General features: G+C 48.7%; 1 protein-coding gene and 1 pseudogene across 4 annotated transcripts in view; one reads left to right on the top strand and one right to left on the bottom strand.

The window, feature by feature from the left end:
• DTD1 (D-aminoacyl-tRNA deacylase 1) overlaps nt 1-20,609 on the top strand; it is a 130,865-nt gene that overhangs the window by 53,310 nt on the left and 56,946 nt on the right. For all 3 annotated transcript variants that reach the window (XM_086333781.1, XM_086333780.1, XM_086333779.1), the window contains exon 5: nt 14,044-14,211. In XM_086333781.1, the coding sequence (XP_086189907.1) occupies nt 14,044-14,196 (153 nt within the window). In that variant the 3' untranslated portion in view covers nt 14,197-14,211. The remainder of the gene's footprint in view (nt 1-14,043; nt 14,212-20,609) is intronic.
• LOC147360885 (large ribosomal subunit protein uL18 pseudogene) lies at nt 16,446-17,422 on the bottom strand (annotated as a pseudogene). Its single transcript, XR_015139464.1, has one exon. The product of XR_015139464.1 is annotated as a large ribosomal subunit protein uL18 pseudogene (transcript).

The raw sequence follows: 20,609 nt of genomic DNA, 5'->3' as shown, positions 1-20,609 counted from the left end.
TTAATCCTCCTGACCGATTTCTTTCCTCCCACAACCCTCTGGCAGCCACCTGTTTGTTCTCTCTAGCTATAACTGTTTTGTAATGTTTGTTCAATTATGATTTTTTAGATTCCACATAGAATTGAAATCAAACAGATCATGCCTTTCTCTGATTTATTTCACTTAGCCTAATACCTTATAGGTCCATCCATGTTGTTGCAAAATTTCATCCTTTTTTAAGGCTGAATAATGTTTAATTATGTATACATATAATATACATATATGTGCACACACACATACACACTTAAAATGTGATATATATATGTGTGTGTGTATATATATACATATATATGTGTATACATACATATATACATATATATATATACACACACACACACAGACAGACACACATTATCCATTCATCTATGAGTGGATGCCTAGGCTATTTTTGAATCTTGGCTATTGTAAATAATGCTGCAATGGATATAGGGGTGCATATATTTTTTCCTAACTAGCTTTTTTGTTTTCTTCAGATAAATACCCAGGAGTAGAATTTCTAGATCATATGGTAATTCTATTTTTAATTTTTCGAGGACTCTCCATACTGTTTTCCATAGTGACAGCACCAATTTACATTCCCACCAACAGTGTAAGAGGTTTTTCAGTTTTCCCCATCCTTGCCAACACTTGTTATATGTGTTCTTTTTGATGACAGCCATTCTGACAGGTGTAAAGGGGTATCTCCTTGTGGTTTTGATTCATGGAGAGGGGTAGAGGGTTTAGTAGTATTGTCTTTTTAATGCCCTCTGAAAATATTGATTGGATTTTTAAATGTTCATTTCTGTTCACAGAATTATCTCTGCTCAGAGTCAGCTGTTCTGTTTAGTCTACCTGATCCTTCTCTCTTGAGCTGTGGGTGCTCCCCCAAGTGTCTGGCTGCTCTTGGCTGTCTGTCTGTACCTAGGGATGCTGACCCAAGTCAATTAATTAGGTGGTTGGTTGGTGGGTAGTTAGTTTACAGGTAGGTCGATTTGGTCTCCAGTTCTTCTGTTCCCTGGATCAGTGGGGGCACACAGCCTACACACATATGTGGGCAGGAACCTCAGAAAAACAGTGCAGGATCCCTCATCGACTCAGGTTTTAAAAAGGTCTGAGCAAGAGGTGGGAAAGGGTGCTTAACCGAGGGGCAAATTGGAGAGAGCAGCTTTATCCTGTAACATAAACTGAGATTTCACAGCAGTTCTAAGAACGGTATTTTAGTTGTTGTTTGTATTTGTTTTAAAAAGTTATTTTTATTTCTCAACCATTTCTCACACCAAGGACATCTTGCAGTGTCTGGAGACCATTTTGGTTTTAACAGGTGGTTGGGGAGGGAGAATGCTGCTAGCTTCTAGTGAGTAGCGGCCGGGATGCGGCTAAACACCCTGAGACCCACGGAGCATCCCGCACAACAACAGGTTAGTGCTAGTTAGTGTTAGTCACTAGTCGTGTCTGACTCTTGGTGACCCCGTGGACTGTAGGCCGCCAGGCTCTTCTGTCCATGGAATTCTCCAGGCAAGAATACTGGGCAGAGTGGGCTGCCATGCCCCCTCCAGGGGATCTTCCCAATCCAGGGGTCGAACCCACGTTTCTTGCGTCTCCTGCATTGGCAGGTGGGTTCTTTACCACTAGCATCACCTGGGAAGCTCTTTTAATTAGTGAAGAGATGGGAAGTCTGTTAAATAGGTTTTGATTCCCGCAGCCATAAATATTCCATAGCAATGCCTCAGAGTCAGTCAGTCTATACAGAAAGTCTTGTAATGGATTGAAAGCCTCTTTTTAGTGGACGCTTAGATTGCTCCACAGTTTTTACTGCTGTAAAAACCAATTCATTGAACACCCTTTTGTATGTATCTTTGTGCACCAAGCCACTTATTTTCCACAAGATAAATTTTAAGAGGTGAAATTATTGGTCGAAGTGTGCAGCCACTTGCTGTGGGTTGCCAGATTGCACTCCTGAGGTCCAAACTAACTCTCCATCAGCATCATGTAATGTTCCTTTTCTTAAACCCTCATGAAGGCTGAGTATTATCATTGTTTAATCCTTGTCAACTTGGTGGATTCTAAATTGCATCTCATTGTTTTATTTGCATCAGTTTAATTGCTAGTGAAGTTGAGCTCTTTCTCATAAGCTTATTAGGCATTGGCATTTTTTCTTATGTAAAAAATTGCCTATGAACATGAATTTCAGATTCTGATTAATTCATTTCTTGTTTACATTTCTATTTTCTTCTTCACTGATTAGTTTTGGGATTTGCATAACTCAATTTTATTGGCTACATTACTTACTACAATTTCCTTTATTCGTCTCTCAAGAGGCTGGAGTTCTATGAGTAAGTTATTTATGCATTTATTTTTTAAGGATGGGAATGGCCATGATACATTCTGAAGACTTGCAAGTTTGGGGACACCCTGGTTGACTGGGAACGTTTGGGTCATCATCCGTTGCCTTCAGGTTCTATAGGTGTCATCCCAATGGCTGGTTGGCCTCCTTCCTTCCTTACCCACATGTCTGTCTGTCATCATGCAGTCATCCTTTCGTTCATGGGACACCCAGGTCCCTAGTGCTTTACTGCTGCCTCTCTGCTGGCATGTAGTCATGTGGAAGAGAAGATGATGCTCTCTGTGTGGATTTCTCTCAATTTCCCTGACGGCTGGTCCTTCCAGGATACACTTGAGCCCGTGGCATGTCCTTCTGTAATGTCTTTACTTATTGCTTTCTCAGTATCTGCTCTGATCTCGCCTTTTCTCCCTTCCTACACGTGACTTCCAAGTTTCTGCTGTCTTTGCTTATCATCTTTTCCTCTGTGTATTAGGATTACATGAATTGATTTTCCTGAGTCATTAATTTCTTTCCGTAGTATTGGATCTGTGGTTAACTATATCCAGTGTATGAGTTTTCTTTCTTAAATTTTAAATTGCCTATTCAAGTAATTATGTGCATAATTAAAAATATTTAACATATAAAGGCTTGTAATAAAAATACCCTTTTTTGGCCTGTTTTCCCTCGTCCTTGTTCTCTTCCCCACAAGCAAGTACCTCTAACATACTTTAAGCTGTTTCCTTGGGTCCTTTCCCTCTTTATCCCTAAATAATAAACTTTTACCATTTCTTGATGTACTAAGTTCTGACATTATTTATCTCACATTACTGTAGAGGAGGAATCTGCACTGTTCACATCCCCCATCTTCCCAGTGTTGTGATATCATTTTAATTGAATCAGTAAATGGTTTTATGTTGCCATGACCCTGTGACTATGGTCACCCCAGGATCCAAGTTGTATCCTATGTTTTTTTTCTCTTGTTCAGTCTTTTGCTTTTCTGGGAGTGTGTACTTATCTTTTCTTCTTGAGATCCTGCTGAAAGCACTGTTTTGTCCTCTTGCTCCCAGACCTCTGTTTCTAAGCATTATCTCTCTCTAGGAATGGCACCCCAGTCCAGTACTCTTGCCTGGAAAATCCCATGGACGGAGGAGCCTGGTAGGCTGCAGTCCATGGGGTTGCTAGGAGTTGGACACGACTGAGCGACTTCACTTTCACTTTTCACTTTCATGCATTGGAGAAGGAAATGGCAACCTGCTCCAGTGTTCTTGCCTAGAGAATCCCAGGGACGGGGGAGCCTGGTGGGCTGCCATCTATGGGGTCGCACAGAGTCGGACACGACTGAAGTGACTTAGCATAGCATAGCATAGCATAGGCCCCTTTCCGGGAGCCCCTCTGGAGCCCTCGTGCCCACCTGCCCCCGCCCCCAATGTGGACAGGTAAACCCCTGGCGGCTGAGCACCCTGGCTTTGACCTCTCTGTAGGTCGTGTGCGCTGTTTTTCTGGGGCCCATGTCTTCCCCTTTTCTGGATTATTATGTTGCTCCAGATCTGCTCTGTTGGCATTTGTGCAACATGTGAGACCAAGTGGGGCAGAGGAAAGGTTCCCCCTCCTCTTTTTTAAGAGTCTTGCAAATTGAAGAAACATTTTGAATCATTTACAGAGCACTGTTAGTTTCAAATGCTCATGAAGAGTTTTCTGTTACCAATTATGCACTGGAATACCAACACTGAAATGGTTTTAGTGTCTCCTTAAACTTTGCTCCCCAGTGATTAACCAGACACGTGCTAACAGCGAGCTCAGTATCAACTCCAGCCCTAGATGGATGTTGAATAAACCAGGCGCCTGTTATTTCTGCCTCTGAACAGCAGTGGCCCAGAGAGGTTAGCTGTCGCCTGTCACTCTGGAGATTTTCCAGTGAAGGAAGGGCCCAGGGCACAGGCGTGAGGAGGGCTCTTGGGTCCTTTTCCTCAGTGGGGTGGGGAGGGGGTGGTCAACAACAAAACTCTTGGATGCTGAAACACATTGTTGGCCATGTATGTGGGCGACCAGTCTTCAGAGCATTCACCTGTATGAGATGTCACAGGACTGTAAACTGCATCCCTCAGCCCCTTGAATGGGGGACCCTCATCTCCCCCGTGGCCCTCCAGTATCCCAGGTGCCAACTGGTGGAGAATGCGGGGTCACACTGGCCAGTGACACAGGGAGTGCGCACATGAGACCCTGGCTCATCTCAGAGCATCTGAAGCACTTTGGTCGGGGTGCCCCCAAAGTGAGAGGCTTCGGTTCAGGTAGTTAACGTGGATAGTCTTCCCAGGGGGCACAGGGAGGGTGGAAACCAGATGGGGAGGGGCAGCCAGCGTGTGACCCCTGGGCACCCCGTGAGGGACCGAAGTCACCTCCAGAGGTGCTCGCCTTGGGACCACCTGTGCTCTGGCCGGGCCTGCGGGCGTCTTCATGATGAAGGTGCAGATGCTCTGGCAGGAGGTCAGAAGTCGTGGGCTGGTGGGCAGCTGTCCTAACCCTGCAGGGACCCCAACAGCCTCAGCTGCGAGGATGGAGAAGCCCACGCCTGGGCTGACCTCCATCCCACGATGGCCCGAAACAAACCACCCAATGTGTCGCATCGCCCGCAGGGAAGGCTGGGTGGATGGGGGGACAGGCAGCTGAGTAGGAATAAGGCAGAGACAGCAAGCACCCCACCCTCACCTACCACTGTGCATGCCTAAGAGGGTTTTTGTAAACAAGGGGGAAATTAGAAAATAAAATTAGCTTGCACAATTTCAGATGGGAACGGATGCCTCCTTGCCTGACTTCTCCGCACGCCCCCCACCCCCGGCTTTTTTTAATTCCCACAAAAACCTCAAGCAGAGTTAATAATGTATGAAAATTAGGTACCATGTGTGTACTTTGCTTTGTTATGTTTTTATTAAGCAGCCAGTTGATTTAAAAATAACACAACGCAACAGTTGACATAATGGCAGACGCCTTGGCGTGTATGGCAACATCCTCTTTGAATGTTGTCAGATTTTCCATTACACAAGGACACTTTAAAAAAAGAGGTTTCAGAATTATCGCATAATAGGAAATTATATCAAGTTACAGTTCAATAAAACAAATTGCCCGACACAAATTCCAGTTTTTAAAGATGGCTCGATCAGTTAGAACTAGTCCGAGGAAGTCGGTTTCTATAGATTGTTTAAAATCCCACCGTAGTCTGACACTTCTGTCTTCCTGGAGTTTCTCTAGGCTACTCGGGTTTGGCCTACTCTTTTTTTTTTTTTTTTACCTTCTCTTCTGTCCTCTTCCTGTCCTCTGCCCTCCGGCCTGTTAGGCAGCAGGAGAAGCCGCAGGTCGTGGGCCCAGAGGTTTCCAGGACCTCAGCAGGTGCCCCGCCCCTGAGGGTACCGTGGGCTGGCTCGGGGGCTTCAGACTGAGGTGGGTGCCCTCTCCCAGGTTTCCAGCACCAGCCTGTGTCATTTCTTGATGGATCCCTGCCCATGGTGGAGAGGCTGCAGGCTTCTCTGGTCACTGTGCAGGGGCCCTTGGGCTTTCCTGCACCTCCATGGTGGGGCTGGATGGCTGCCTCCTGTGTGTGTGTGTGTGTGTGTGTGTGTGTGTGTGTGTGTGTGAGATTGCACCTGACCCCAGGAGGAACACCGTCGGTGGAGCATTGCTCTGCTCCACAGCGCATCTTCTTTACTGTCTCAGGTGTGTTAATTAGCCAGCAAAACAGTTGTCTGGTGTCAGTGCATTTGGTGGATCTGCAGGGTGGGAGAGTGGTCAGCAGGCCGGTTTCAATGAATCGGCACCGTCAGGGCATTCTGGCGGCAGGAGTTGGTGGACCCAGGAAGGATGGCGAGCTTATGGAGGGAAGGTTCTAGAGCTGTTGAGAAGGACTCATGGGCTGCTGGGTGTGGGGCATTTTGTCTCTTAGCTCCTGTCTTTACTAACGAGGGGACATGCCAGCCGTGTCCCCTCCTCAGCAGCTTCCTGAGGTTGCCCGCTCGTGCCTCCTGATGTCAGCAGGTGTGGGCCAGTGTCTGCAGAGCCATCGTTACCTCGTGGTGTTTTAAAACGTAATTGCAGAGGAGACATTTGATCTCGATGACTTGCACCATAAGACTTTCGTGGAATCTTTGCAAGGGGTGGGTTGGAACAGAACTTTTCCATCTACACCACGGTCTATAAAAATCCTAGTAACTGACTTCATGGGGCTTGAGCTTTTCTTTTGTTATTTCCTTCACTCTCTGATTAGATTCTGCTCATGTGCAGGACAGAACAGTCTAACAGGAAATAACCAGCATTGAAATATCTCAAGGGCAAGACTATACCTGGTACCACCCTCGTAAGGACGGCACAGGTTTGGCTGCCCCAGCGCTAGGGCTGACCTCAGAAGCCCCTGTCCAGGTGAGCTTTGGCTCCTAAGGAGCCAGGTCAACAGGAAGCTCGGCTGGGAGTCCGGAGGCCTGGTGCTTTCCCCGGCCTGGCCGTGGCCTTGAGCTTGCTCTCTCAATTGACTCCACCCCTCCGTGGTGCTCAAAATCAATCTGGGAATAAGATGACCTGCTCTTGACTTCTCAGAATGCTCAAGGTGACAAATTGGTTGTCACCATCTAAGGGGCCATTTGTTTCCCTGGTGTGAAGACAGACTTTTAAGGGAGGAAATTAACATTTCAGGTTACACTCGTGGGCCCTTTGAGGAGGGAGATGCTCCTTTTAGTCGGCTGTCATCTAAAAGTGAAGAAGACCTGAAATGGTTTTTGTGGGATTTGTGAGAACATACAGAAACACTTAGAAGTTGTAATTATTCACACCTTTTTGCAAAATTGTGTTAGAAGCAAGTCTGAGGCACCATTTTGCTCCAGGAGGGACCCTTCCATCAGGGGTTCCTGGGTACCTGTTATGTTCAGAAATGTAAAGAAATCACTTTTCTCGGTCCCTCCGACACGGCTGCTTGCGCCTGTCAGCTGGGTGGTTGGATGTTCCTGAGAGGGGCAGGCGTGTGGTGGCAACAGCAGACACACGTCTCTGTGTCTCCCCCTTCACACCCTCTCAGCCTGGATGGGTATCCCTAGCCGCAGAGCCATGCCCTCTGCTGAGCTTCTCCGGAAAGAGCAGAATCTCAGGGTGGCTGGAATGCTGACTGTGTGGACCGTGGTGCAAGTCTGGGACTGGCTGGTGTCTGCAGCACCCTGGAGTTGCTCCTTCATTTCGTGTTTTATGTCACTGTCCACTGGATTGTTCCACAGGCTGAAGGGACCCGCCTTTAAAGATGTTTCAGCAGCGAGTGCTGGACCGCCCACCACCATAGCCGTCTCCATCTGACCCAGCCCCCCAGTCAGCTGGCAGAGGTCTCCACCTCTGTCTTGGGTGATGGTTACCCCAGCAGCACCTTGTCCCACCTCTGATCCCAGCCAGGGGATGTTCTGAGTCCTGGCCATGCCTTGCCCTCCCTTCCTCAGCTTCTCCTGGCTCAGCCCTGACTTCCCTTGGCCTCTTGCTTCTCAGCCTTGTCCTCCACAGCCCTTGACCTTCTGGTTCAGTCGCCTCATGCCGGGGGGGCCTGCACCCTCCCCTGTGAGTGTCCTGTAGTGAAGATGAATACAGAGGCAGTGCTGCCTGGAGTGGGCACACCTTCCCCTCCCTCCAGGGACTCCCGCCCCACCCTCAGCTCTGCTTCCATTCAGGCTTCCCTGAACTTGAGGGCCTGTACCCCACCAGCCCACCACACACTGGCCACCCCGTGTTCCCTGGTGCTGATTGCCTCTGCGGCTGCCCCTTGCTCGTGGCCACCCCGTTTATCTGTGGACAGGCTGGAGCCACACTTGCCTCCCTCACCCTGGCCCACCTCTCCTACTGCCGCTGATGGGCCTGCAGGCCTCTCCTGAGGTCAGTACCAGTGACCTCGAAGTGCTCTTCCAGGTCCTCATTGCTCTGGAGGCTTCCCCATCCTGCTTCCTCTTAGCCGAGTATCCAGTTCACTCACCTTAGGTTTGGTTCTTCTGATTCTTCAGCCACAGGTAGAAACATCCAGTCACACTGAGGTCCTGCAGTGGCTTTTTGGTAAACCACTAAGGAGCAGGATCTGGGTCAGGGCTGGTTTTGTTTTCATTTGTTGAAAGGAAATGGCCCCAAGGTCCCTGTGTGTCTCCATCTGCAAGGCTGAGTGCAAAGGAGGGTAGCCGCTTGGCCTGCCATGAGCTTTGGGCAGGATGCTGGGGTCGCCAGTGCTGTAAGCTTCTCCACTTCAAAACGGGGTGGTAATAGTTCCTTTCATGCACACCCAGGGCTGAGAATAAGACCAGGCTGGAGTGGGGATTGCTAGTTATTTGTGTGGTGGACATTCAGCCCAGAAAGCCAGGGCTATGTCTGATTCTCCCCTATGTTCCTGGCACCTTGGACAGGACATGACTTGTAGCCAGTGCTCATAAATTTCTGAACTGAAGCTTATAGATTAAGGCCACATGACTCCCTGGAGAGAATGTAGAGCTTGGTGTCTAGAGGCCTGGGGTGTTGTCCCGTGTCTGCCTCTTGCATCCTGTGGACGACCCCTGAGCAAGTCTCACCCCCTGAAGGTCCATTTCTCCTTTACTTCGATGGGTGTGTGATGAGATGCTTTGCTGTCAGCTGGTCGTGCTCCAGACGTGCCCACATGTAGCTGAAACAGTGAGGAACTTAGTGATCCGTGCCCCCCTCCAAGAGGACAGCTGATTCCTCTGGCTTGGCCCTGCCCCTGCCCCTCCTCAGGGCTTCTGTGTCCCCCAGACACCCCCTCCTCATTCTGAGAACTGCCTCCGTTCTGAGAAGTCTCATGCACTTGTGTTTATTTGGGAGCAAAATGGTCCTCTGAAGCCCCTGGAGCTCCCTTAGGTCCGGTCCTCGTGACTGTGCCTCAGGTCCGTGTGAGAGCAGGCTCAGGGCCACTTCTGAGTAGAGGGAAGAGGAGGGACTGGATGGTGACTGTAGCTCAGGCCACCAGTGTGGTTTCTCCGGGGGATGCTGGTAAGGACACACCTGTTGGTGGGCTGTTCAGAGCAGTCCGGATCAGTTGGGCAGAGGTACAAAGCCAGGAGCCCACCAGGGGGCTGTATCTACCCCAGTGACTTTACCTTTGCCCAGTTGCATGCTTGAAAACAGGATGTGACTGCCCTGGTAGAGCTTAGGGAGCTTGTCCTCTGTGGTGTGGCCGCAGTCTCCACCCTGCCCTGATGTCTCATGTGTGGTCACTTCACTCATGCTCTTGCCTGGAGCCACAGATCATGATCATGTTTTCGGGCCCTATGATGGAGAACTGTGACCTTTGTGTTCAACCAGCTTATTTGTATGTTAGGCACTTAGAGCATGATCATCTTGATTAAAAAGAAAGCTCTTTGTTTTCTCAGTGGATTTAAGCATGAGTCAGGGAGGTTTGGGTCTAAATAGTCCAGTCCTCTATTCTTTGCTACAACCACCCCCGACCTACCCCCTGCCACCTTCAGAGATGCGGCGTGAGAGGAATGGGCTGACCTCGGGATGGTTACCTGGCCCCTGGGGTTGTCTTGGCCTGGAACTGCCTTTGGAAGGTTTGGGTTTCACTTTGAGACACTAGAGCCTGTATGGTTTGCAAACTGCTTTGCAATATGGACCCTCTCAGATGATTAAAAAAAAATTCCCTGATGGTCCAGTGGTTAAGAATCCACCTGCCAATGCAAGGGACACAGGTTTCATCCCTGGTCTGAGAAGATCCCACATGCCATGGGGCAGCTAAGCCAGTGCACCGCAACTACTGAGTCCATGAGCTGCGACTACTGAAGCGTGCGTGCCTGGGGCCTGTGCTCTGCAGAAGAGAAGCCACTGTACACAGCCAAGAGCTGCCCCCTCACCTCAACCAGAGAGCCCACACCAGAAACGAAGATCCAGTGCAGCCAAAAATAAAATAAAAAATCTTTAAAAATGAAAAAACACAGAAACAAAAAGCAAAAGTCCTCCATCGCGCTGGTGTAGGTGTGTCACCACAGGCCTGTCGTGGTTTATATTTTCCTTGCCGTTTGTGTCCTCGTTAACTTGAAAGCCACGGCGTGCTACAGGAGTCTGTATGCACACCCTTTTCTTCTTCTTTTTCTTTCTCATTTGTTTCCTCAAAAAAAAAAAAAATCCACTGCTTTCTTGCCTTGAGATGTAAATTCCACATTCTGGCTGCATTGGATTCCAACTTTTTCCGAGAAAAGGCTTAAATTTATTAGGTTAGTTCAGAATGTTCTCGCAGAGAAACTTTTACTCTGAGGCCTGGAGCCATGTGTGGTCGGGGTTGTTTTAAGATAAATAATGAAAGAGTCAGCATCACATCCTTTACAGAAAGTCGGGCTGTGCCTGTTGCTTCAGTAATTGTCACACGTGATCCACAAGCTTGGTCCAGGGCGGCGGGCACAGGGCTGGGGTGGAAGGTCAAGTGGATGCTCCCGCAGTTTTACTCGGCATTGATGGCACCCCTGGGTCAGTGCAGAATTGGATGGGCGATGTGGGGACCTGAGGACCCTTAGGAAGCCTGCTTCTACTGGGAATTGTTCCCTGTCGTCCAGCCAGGATCTGGTTTCTCAACAGTGTTAAAGAGTGGGAGGCAGATAACAGAATCACAAACAAGCCTTTGTGTATAATGGACTCTCAGCATCACAGAGCCTTGGTCTGCTTGTGTCACTGGAGATGGCCACATTGTTTTATATTTACCTCTAAAGAGGGGAACCAAAACCAAGAGATCCTCTTTGGGGAATAAAAGTCATGCTTTCTCAGAGGCTAGCTTGGAACATATTCACAGTTATATAGGTATGTATAAGTATCCATCTGCCTGCAGACATGTATATGTAGAACACACATGTGTCAACGTGCATACAGACACTGATGTGAATATAAACTGCTGGCAGCAGCTTATCACAGTTCACTGCTGAATGTTGATTTCTAGATGTTTGGATTCCATAACCTAAGGACATGAAAAATAAAAAAGGAAGGGGTTGCCAACATCATGTTTTCTAAGGTCGTTAAACATTTTCTTGGTGGTGGATGGTAAGTAGACTTACTGTGATGATCATTTTGTACTATATACAAATACAGAATCACATTGTACACCCGAAACTGATAAAATGTTATATGTCAATTATGTCTCAGTAAAAATTATTTTAGTTGTAAGATACACACAACATATAATTTAACATCCTGCCCATTTAAAAGTGTACAGTTCAGTATGGTTATATACATTCATGTTGTGCATCCAAGATCATTTTACAAGAAAAAGAACTAGACAGATGGGCCCCATTTCCTGTCCTAATCATTTCATAGAGGAAAGAGTGCCAGAAGGGAAACAAGGCAGGGAGGCTGGCATCTTGTGTGTGTATGCATGTGTGCACACGCCTAGTCAGTCAGTTGTGTGTGACTTTCTGACCCTCTGGACTGTAGCCCACCAGGCTCCTACTGTCCATGGAATTTTCCAGGCAAGAATACTGGAATGGGTTCCCTTATCCTTCTCCAGGGGATCTTCCTGACCCAGGGATCAAACCCATGTCTCCATCATTGGCAGGCAGATTCTTTACCCATTGAGCCTCTGGGGAAGCCCAGCTGGCATCTTGATGAAGGATGTTCCTCCCGCGTCTGTGATAGAAAAGCACAGAGAAAATAATAATCATTTATGGAAACATAACAGTGCAGAGGGACAGAGGGCAAGGAGCTCTTTGTAGCCTTTACTCAGATGTGTAAAATGCTAACCTTCTTGTTTTGCCATTACACCTAAAACTAATATCATGTTGTCTGCCAATTATATCTTAATAATAATAAAAAAAATACTCGCTTGTTTCTTCTTTGCCTAAAACCATCCTGCTCACAGCATCTGTCCTTGAGCTGTTTGTTACCAGGTCACAGCAGGTCATAGAGCTCGGGCTGGAGGAGCTCAGCGTGGCTTCCAAGCATACAGTTCAGCGGTGGTATTTCTTCACAGTCAGACTTTGCAGACGAAGGAAGCCATGTGTTCATTTATGTCCTGGCATGAATCTTATCATTGCTGGCCTGAGTGCCAGTAGCAAGCATTTCACGTCTGGCAGTGGTCAGCAGCCCTGTTCTAGAGCTCGTCTTGTTTTTATAGAAGTTAACCCGGTGGTTACAGTCAGAGCCCGTATATATTCATTCTACTGTGATACCACGCTCTACTCTTTCTCCCCAAAGTTAACTAGTGAACTGACTTTGGTTTGTACTCTCCAAGCCCCTCTTATATCTGCTGAAATCCTGCCATTAAGGCTTCTGAAACTGACATTGGTTTGTATTGACTATAAACTGGGTTTAAAGACTTATCTATGTTGATCCATGTCCATCTGCTCTAGAGGATCACTCTGTATGACTGTGCCACATTCTAATTACCTGTCTTCCTATCGGTGGACACCTGGGTTGTTTCTAGGTTCTTGCTGATACATTAATACCACAGTGCACATGCCAGGGAGCCTTTCCTGCACACACGAGAGGGAGTTTATCCCAGGGAGCTTTCTGGGAAGAGAGTCACCAGGTCAAAGGGGAAGAGAAGGCTTTGTTCACAAAATTGAATTCCCTGCTCAACCAACCTGGCTATTTACTGCAGTTGTTCAGGCACCTGGAGTGGGAGTAGGGGGAGAGAGAATATTAAGTCAACCAGTAATAAATTTGGTTTTCTGGACCAAATTGAAAGTTTCTGATTGTTGATCTGTCTAAAGGTTTAGCTCAGAGTCTAAGAATAGTAAAGCAAGCATCTGGCAGGTTGCTTACAGTGACTTTTCTTCATGTCTCTGGGCTTGGGGCAGAGACCAGTGGGGAGCAGCCAGCCCTTCAGGTTCCCCCTTTTCCATGTGAACAGCAAAATGTTTGCAGACTTGGCCTGGGGAGCCCATGAACCTGGGTGTTGCCATCTGTCAGGCTTTGTCACAGATGGCTCTTCTCGTCCAAGAAAGTCCTCTGGCCACAGCTTGGTCCATCTCCTCAGATGAGTTTCTCAGCATGCCTTTCTGGAGTGCTGGGCATTGCTCAAGAGTTCCAGCAGATCTGTCTTCCCGCTGTCTGGTTGTGGTCTCTGAACAAGCTGGGGAGGCACCCAGAAGGGCAGAAGTGGCCTCGGGTGGCCTCAGGTGGCCTGGGGGACATGTGTGAGGGCCCCATGGCAGCATCTCCAGGTAGCCGCCATGCAGCCCGCTGCGAACACCAGGGCCTGGACCATGGATGAGTCTCAGGACAAACCGAGAGCTAAGGGGATGTCCACATGCTTTGTGTCACAGCTTCTCTTAACCTTCAGTAAATAGGAGAGTGAGCTTATCTAAAGAGCTTATCACTCTTTAGGAAACAGTGAACAGGAAGACAACCTGCCCATGAGAAAAAGCTATAGAGCCATGAAAGAAAAAAATAGCTAAACTATAAACTAGACTAAAAGCCTTTCCTGCTCAGCCTGTCAGAGCAGCCTATGAGTGGACCCTTCCCACAGACCCCGGGACAGGCTGAGCTATGGGGAGGGTCTGACGGAGATCACACGTCTGATGCATCTGGTGTCAGATGGATAGACAGTGGGTATGGTATCTGGTGTGTCAGAGCCAATGCGATACCCCACATTATCAGACAGAAATCGTTGTCCGTGGTTGCTGCCTGTGAGGTCATTGGTGTTTTGGACATACAGGCATGAGTTTACATTTGTAAAATAATTCTTTCTTTCTTTTTTTAACAACCAGCTGTCAAAGCTTGAAAAGCAGCAGCAGAGGAAAGAAAAAACCAGAGCCAAAGGGCCTTCTGAGTCAAGCAAGGAGAGAAGTGCTCCCCGCAAGGAAGACCGCAGTGCCAGCAGTGGGGCCGAGGGGGACGTGTCCTCGGAGCGGGAGCCGTAGGTGGGCTGGATGCAGGTAGGGTGGCCTCCTCGAGCTACGTGGTCTTCTTATGTGGGGGCACTGGTCAAGGATGGAGGATGGGACAGCTTGGGGCAGTTTACTTTATGGACGTTCGCTTGTGGTCGCCTTAAATCCTGCTGCCCTCCAGGATGGAAAGAAGAGCTGAGATGCACCTGCATCAGCTGACCGCTGCGGTTCTTAATGCTACTAGAGTGTTCCAGACTTGAGCTCCCACTTCCACACTTTCCTCTTGGGAGCTGTGTGTTGGGGGGACTTGCAGCTGGCACTCTGTGCAGCCTCTCACCTGTTGTCCTTCACTGCACCCTCCTGGCGCTGCCCACTCATGTTCCAGGGGGTTCCCTGTAGTTTTGGGTCCAACTCCCTGCCTAAAGGTCATGGGGTCGATGTCTCTGCTGCCTGATGGCCCTTGGCTTAGCTTAATTCCCTGTGAACACATCACTTGCCAGCATTCACTGGTGCAGGGAGAAGCATGGGAACCGTCCAGCCACATGTCAGCCGGCACACTGGCGTGGGGGTGTGGAGGGATGCAGGCGAGACTCCAGGGAATGAGGGATTGAGGGGCAGGACCTTGAGGGGCCAGTGGAAACGGGGCGAAGGGGGCAAGGGCATGGAGCTGCCCAGCTGAGAGGAGAGCAGGTGTGCGTGTTGGGATGACCTGGACAGGTGGGCACGGGCAGAGGCTGGAGAGTGGGCACATCGACTGCTATCCGGATGCTTGTCTGAGGCAGGGGCCCAGAACAGTCCAGGCCGTGGTGAGTCTGGTGGGCGGGTCTGAGCCACCTGGGTTCTGTCCTGGGGTCCCGGGGGGGCTCTGAGAGCTGTCAGATGCACAAGGGACACAGGTTCCAGTTTAGAAAGGTGAGCCAACAGCCCTAGGGAGCGGGCTGGAGGGCACAGGCCAGTGGGGAGGCAGCTGCAGAATGCACGGGATCAAGAGCTGGTGTGCAGTTCAGAGCCTTTGGCCTGTGAACTGTGGTTCAGATCAAGTCCGCCTGTGGGTTAGGGTTAGGGTTAGGGAACCCTAACCCTAACCCTGGGAACCCTAACCCTAACCCTGGAGATGCCACATAGTGAGAGAACACCTGGGACGTGGCTTCTGCCTCTGGAGTGGGGTGCCTGGGGTCTTCCTGTGGGATGTCTGTTAGGATGCTCGCTGCCAGCACGGAGACAGTGAGCTGAGCCCGCAGGTGTGGCCAGGCGCGGTGGAGCCAGCTTGCAGACAGGCAGGACGCAGATCTCGGAAGAGGTGGGGTTGCTAAGCCATGTTGTGAGGGGGCCATGTGGGATGGTCAGTCCTGTAGGTCCTGTTGACTTGGCCCAGGCTCCGTGTTTTGTCGGAGTGTCACTATGGGGAGGTGACAGCCATGTCCACTGATCTGGGCTCAACGTGTGTCACACACTCATGTGAACATGAAGCCAAAGTTGGAAGGGAGTCCCTTCATGCTCGGCCTCCTTTGTCATCATCACAAACCCCACCTTGTTCTGGATCTTGATGCTCTGACCTAAAGCCACTGATTTTTATTCATGAACTGAAGCAGTTGGTATGAGTTTTGTTGTTGTTCAGTCACCCAGTCGTGTCTAGCTCTTTGCGACCCCTATGGACTGCAGCATGCCAGGCTTCCCTGTCCTTCATTATCTCCTGGAGCTTGCTCAAACTCATGTCCATTGAGTCGGTGATGCCATTCAACCATCTCATCCTCTGTCGTCCCTTTCTCCTCCTGCCTTCACTGTTTCCCAGCATCAGGGTCTTCTCCAGTGAGTCAGTTCTTCACATCAGGTGGCCAAAGTATTGGAGCTTCAGCTTCGGCATCAGTCCTTCCAATGAATATTCAGAGTTGATTTTCTTTAGGATTGATTGGTTTGATCTCTTGCAGTCCAAGGGACTCTGAAGAGTTTTCTCCAACACCACAGTTCAAAAGCACCATTTCTTCAGCACTCAGTCTTTTTTATGGTACTCTCGTATCCGTACATGACCACTGGAAAAACCATAGCTTTGACTGTATAGACCTTTGTTGGCGAAGTAATGTCTCTGCTTTTTAATATGCTGTCTAGGTTTGTCATAGCTTTTCTTCTTTAAAAAACACATAGCAAGGAGCAAGTGTTTTTTAATTTCATGGCTGCAGTCACCATCTGCAGTGATTTTGAAGCCCAAGAAAATAAAATCTAGACACTGCTTCCACTTTTTCCCTTCTATTTGCCACGAAGTGATGGGACCGGATGCTATGATCTTTGTTTTTTTTTTTTTGCTTGTTCAATAAGTTTATTATTCTTATCTGAAAAATCTTGATAGAAAATTGTAGTTTGGTTTAACTCTCAGCAGCTCGTTCCTGAGCTCTAAGGAAGCTTGCCTTCTTCTGAGCTACCTGATCTTTCTTCTGGGCAAGTGACATTTTGGGACGGTTCCACCTCTTCTTTTTAACTTCTTTCTTAGGCTTCTTCTCATACACTGGATTCTCTCGTATTGCAGCATGAGCTTTCTTATACATCTCCTCCATCATGTCTGGAGTTACGTTGTTCTTTATGTACTGAGAGAATTGTTTCTTGTAAGCATCTTCATCTTCCTCAATCAGGTAGCGCATGTAATCTGCAACGTTTTGCCCCATGATGTGCTTTCGGTGTACCTCAGCACTGAATTCTTTGCTTTCTGAATCATAACCAGGGAACCGTTTGGTACTGTGAGGGATAGACAAGCCTCCATCGACAGCTCCCTTTAGGGCCCCAAAAACTTTATTCCCGGTAGTAGTTCTGGCAAGTCCTGCATCCAGGTAACAGGTGAAGGCACCAGGTTGACCATCGATGCTTTCCACATTGTATTCATCTCCAGTCACCTCGACTTGCCCTTCATAAATTTTGTCCATACCAAACCTATTAAGAAGCCTGCGGGCCAGCAGCAGGCCAGTACAATATGCCGCAGCATAATTTGTCAGGCCAACCTTCACACCATATTTTGGGAGTTCGTGAGTATAAGCTGCACCAACTATCATATCTCCTTCTATATGGGCATAAGCAATCTGACAAATGATATCTCTGTTCGTTACACGAACAATCATTCTGTATTTAGGTGTGTGGTACTTATTTTTATCTTGGATTACCAATCGTTTCCGAGCATAGTAGTCAGTTTTGCCCTCTTGCCTTCTTCTGAATTTCACTTGGTATCTCTTGAAGTAGGCCTTGTTCTTGACAACTTTAACAAACCCCATCCTGCGGATCAGAACCCAGACTCCGCGGCTTGCCACAGAGCTGCAGAACCAGCACGGCTCCAGGGGGGAAAGAGCTATGATCTTTGTTTTTTGAATGCTGTGTTTTAAGCCACCTTTTTCACTGTCCTCAGAAGGGAGTCTTCTGAACCTGAAATTTGGTGTATAAGTCATGTTTGGTATTCATGAACACACATTTAACCTTTTATGTGGCATATATGTGTAAAAGTTCCATTCCCACCTCTTCCAAGACCTGCTGAGGACTTGATCATCATTGATATAGTCAGTTCTGTCGTCAGAAATACCGTTACCACCTCTGACTTACAGTCCGTCCAGAAATCCTAAATCCGGGGGTGACGGGCCACATAAAGGCAGTGTGCAGGGTGGCTCTTGAAGTTAGTTTTCTGATTATGCTAATTAAGTGAGTCCAGCCGTGACTCAGAACTTCATCAGGTTCTTACCTGCATCCTACCAGTTTCTGTGTGACAGTGAGTGAGTTATGTCGTTTCTGCTTCCTTAGTTTTTCTTCTGTGAACTAAGTGAGTGGAGTTCAGTGATGGTGGAAAAGGCAGGCAGGTCACCACGCCCAGCGGACGGGGTGGATGGGGACCCCGTGTGGGTGAGACTGCTGTGCAGGGTGCCTCCAGGTCCCCTCGGCAAGACGTGGCCACCAAGACGTGGCAGAGCCGCTGAGGGGCCGTCTCGCCTGCCCTGGGAAGGTGCAAAGGAGCTGCATTGGGTCCCCTGGGCCGACCGCGGGTCTCAGTGGAGGGGAGGTGAGCCCCAGAGGCTGAGTGGTCAGCTGCGTCCAGGCAGCGAGGTGTCTCACGGCCTCAGCCCTTGACGAGCACTGACAGGCCTCGCAGGTTTCAGCTGTGACTTCCGTCAGGTGTCTGGGTGAGCCTTGAGGGATCTGTGGTGCTAGAGACCGAGGTGTGGCCAAGTTGGCCAGGGTCCCTCAGGACCACGTGTGGGGCCCAGGTGCTGGCACCGTAGGAGACAGACTCACTGAGCCTTGAGGATCCAGCCGCTGCTGCTTATGGGATGGAGGCTCTTGAGGCAGTGTAGATGGGTCCATGAAGATGTCAAAGCCACATTTATATGAATATAACTGCAGCCGCTGGGTTTTGGACCAGGGGCCTGAAGTGAAACCTCCTTTCCTGACTGTTTAAGATGGGGGGTCCAGCTGTAGTTATTCACACCGAGATGGCGGCAGAGACTCTGTGGCTGGTGCAGGTGTAAATTGAGGAGGGGTCCTCTGAGACACCCACACCAGGCGAAGACCAGGGGACGCTTCCAGATTTGTAGACCCTACAGGGGTCTCCACAGGTCTATTAGGGGTTTGAGGCCTGTGGACCTGTGCTGCCCTTCTGCCGAAATGTGTCCTCCCAGCCGCTCCTCCCAGAGCTACCACCCAGTGTCCAGAAGTCTGTAAGAGCAGACAGGTGGTGACAGATAGAAGGTGACCTTGCCATCTACCTTGCTCTACAGGAAAACAGTCCCCCCACCTCCCCACAATGAGGGGAGCTGTGGTTTTCATTTGATATGGGTTTCATTTACTTTTCTTTAAAAACAAGTGCCCTCAGGAGCATCACAGGCCTGAAGGGGAGCAGCTCTGAATTTCTGAGGCTTGAGAGAGAAAAAAAAAGCAAGAGAAGATGGAGTGAGAGGCTGCAGGATCTTGGGCAAGTGTTTCTTTGAAAATGAGCCCAAACCCCCTTGGTTCAGAGGACATTCCCAGGGTGTCACCATCTCTCTGTTATACAGCAGACATTCCTTATCTTACCAAATGGACATGAAACTGCTAAAATCAGCTCCTCTTTTGTCCTCCATCCCATTCCTCAGGCTCCTCACTGTGCTAGGAGGATCCAAGGTTTCCTGTGAGGCCGCAGCTCAGTTACCCTCTTTCTGGCCCATGGCTAAAGGCATCAGGGCTGCTGCCTATGAAATAGAGTGTGGTTTCCACTTGGGACCACAGGCTGCAGTGTTCCCTTGTTTGAGCATCGACCAAGCTGCCACTGGGAGGGTGTGAGAGAGGCACTCCCGACCAATACCCGCATTTCTGTCCTGAGGTTTCAGCCCTCGAAACCAAACAAGGAAAGTGTTTTGGATGCTGCCATCCGTGTGCTTTTCCAACTTAACCTTTGTCTGCATAGTGAGACGAGTCCTGGCAGAGCACGTTTCTTTCTAAGGTGCTAGAGCAGTTGTGTGTGTGTGTGTGTGTGTGTGTGTGTATGCTCTGTAGAAGGCTATCTCGTCACTTTTTGCTGCTGTTTCCCTGGTGAAGGTGGGATCTCTCATTCCTGAACTTTACTTTGCTTCCCTGTGTCAGTATTCTTGTCACTTTTTCCATCCCTGTGCTGGTGTTTCATGGTATAAGACACTCTGTGCCTGCGATAGTGTTTTTATTTTATTATTTTTTTTAACTTTAAACAACCTTTTTCCAGTGGTTTCCTAGAGTTTGCAGTCTACATTTTTCACTAATCTGAGCCCATCCTCAAACAGCGTGGCCACCTTATTTGTGCAGGTGCCTCATGGAAGCGGGTCCCAGACCTGGTGATGCTGTGTCACTCATGTCACCTTCCGTGTGTTCCACAGCCCAGTGCATTGTTACCTATTATTACCTTATAAAGACTTTTTTTTTTTTTTTAGATGAACCAAGAATAAGAAAAAGAACTGATCTGGGGACTTCTCTGGTAGCCCACTGGGTAGGGCTCTGTGCTTCCACTGCAGGGGGCATGGGCTCCATCCCTGGTCAGGGGATACACTTCCTTTCATTATGTGAATCCAAGTTTCTGACCTGTGTCGTGTTCCTCTTGCCTGAGAACTTCCTTGAGCGTTTCTTGTGGATCAAACCAAGCCTTCATTTCCCTTTCACTTTTGAAGGATAGTTTTGTTGGTATAGAATTCTAGATTGGTGGTGGTTTTCTCGCTTGAACATTTTAGATATCTCATTCCACTCTTTCCTTGCTAGCGTAGTCTCTCCTGAGAAGTCCTGTGTAACTCACAGCCTTGTTCTGCTGCAGGTAACGTGTGCCTCTCCTCCCACTCTGCACACAGCTTCTTTCAAGATTTTCTCTTTGTTTTTTGCAGTTTGCTTATGATCTGCCCCAGTGCGGTTCTTGATGGGTATGCTCTGAGCTTCCTGGGTCTGTGATTTGGTGTCTGGGCTGTTCTTGGCCATCATTACTTCTC

This window comes from Bos grunniens, chromosome 13, assembly GCF_055505025.1.
Source record: "Bos grunniens cultivar Pamir isolate PY7600 chromosome 13, Bosgru_T2T1.0, whole genome shotgun sequence".
Taxonomy (NCBI): domain Eukaryota; kingdom Metazoa; phylum Chordata; class Mammalia; order Artiodactyla; family Bovidae; genus Bos; species Bos grunniens.
This window is presented reverse-complemented; position numbering and strand designations above follow the sequence as displayed.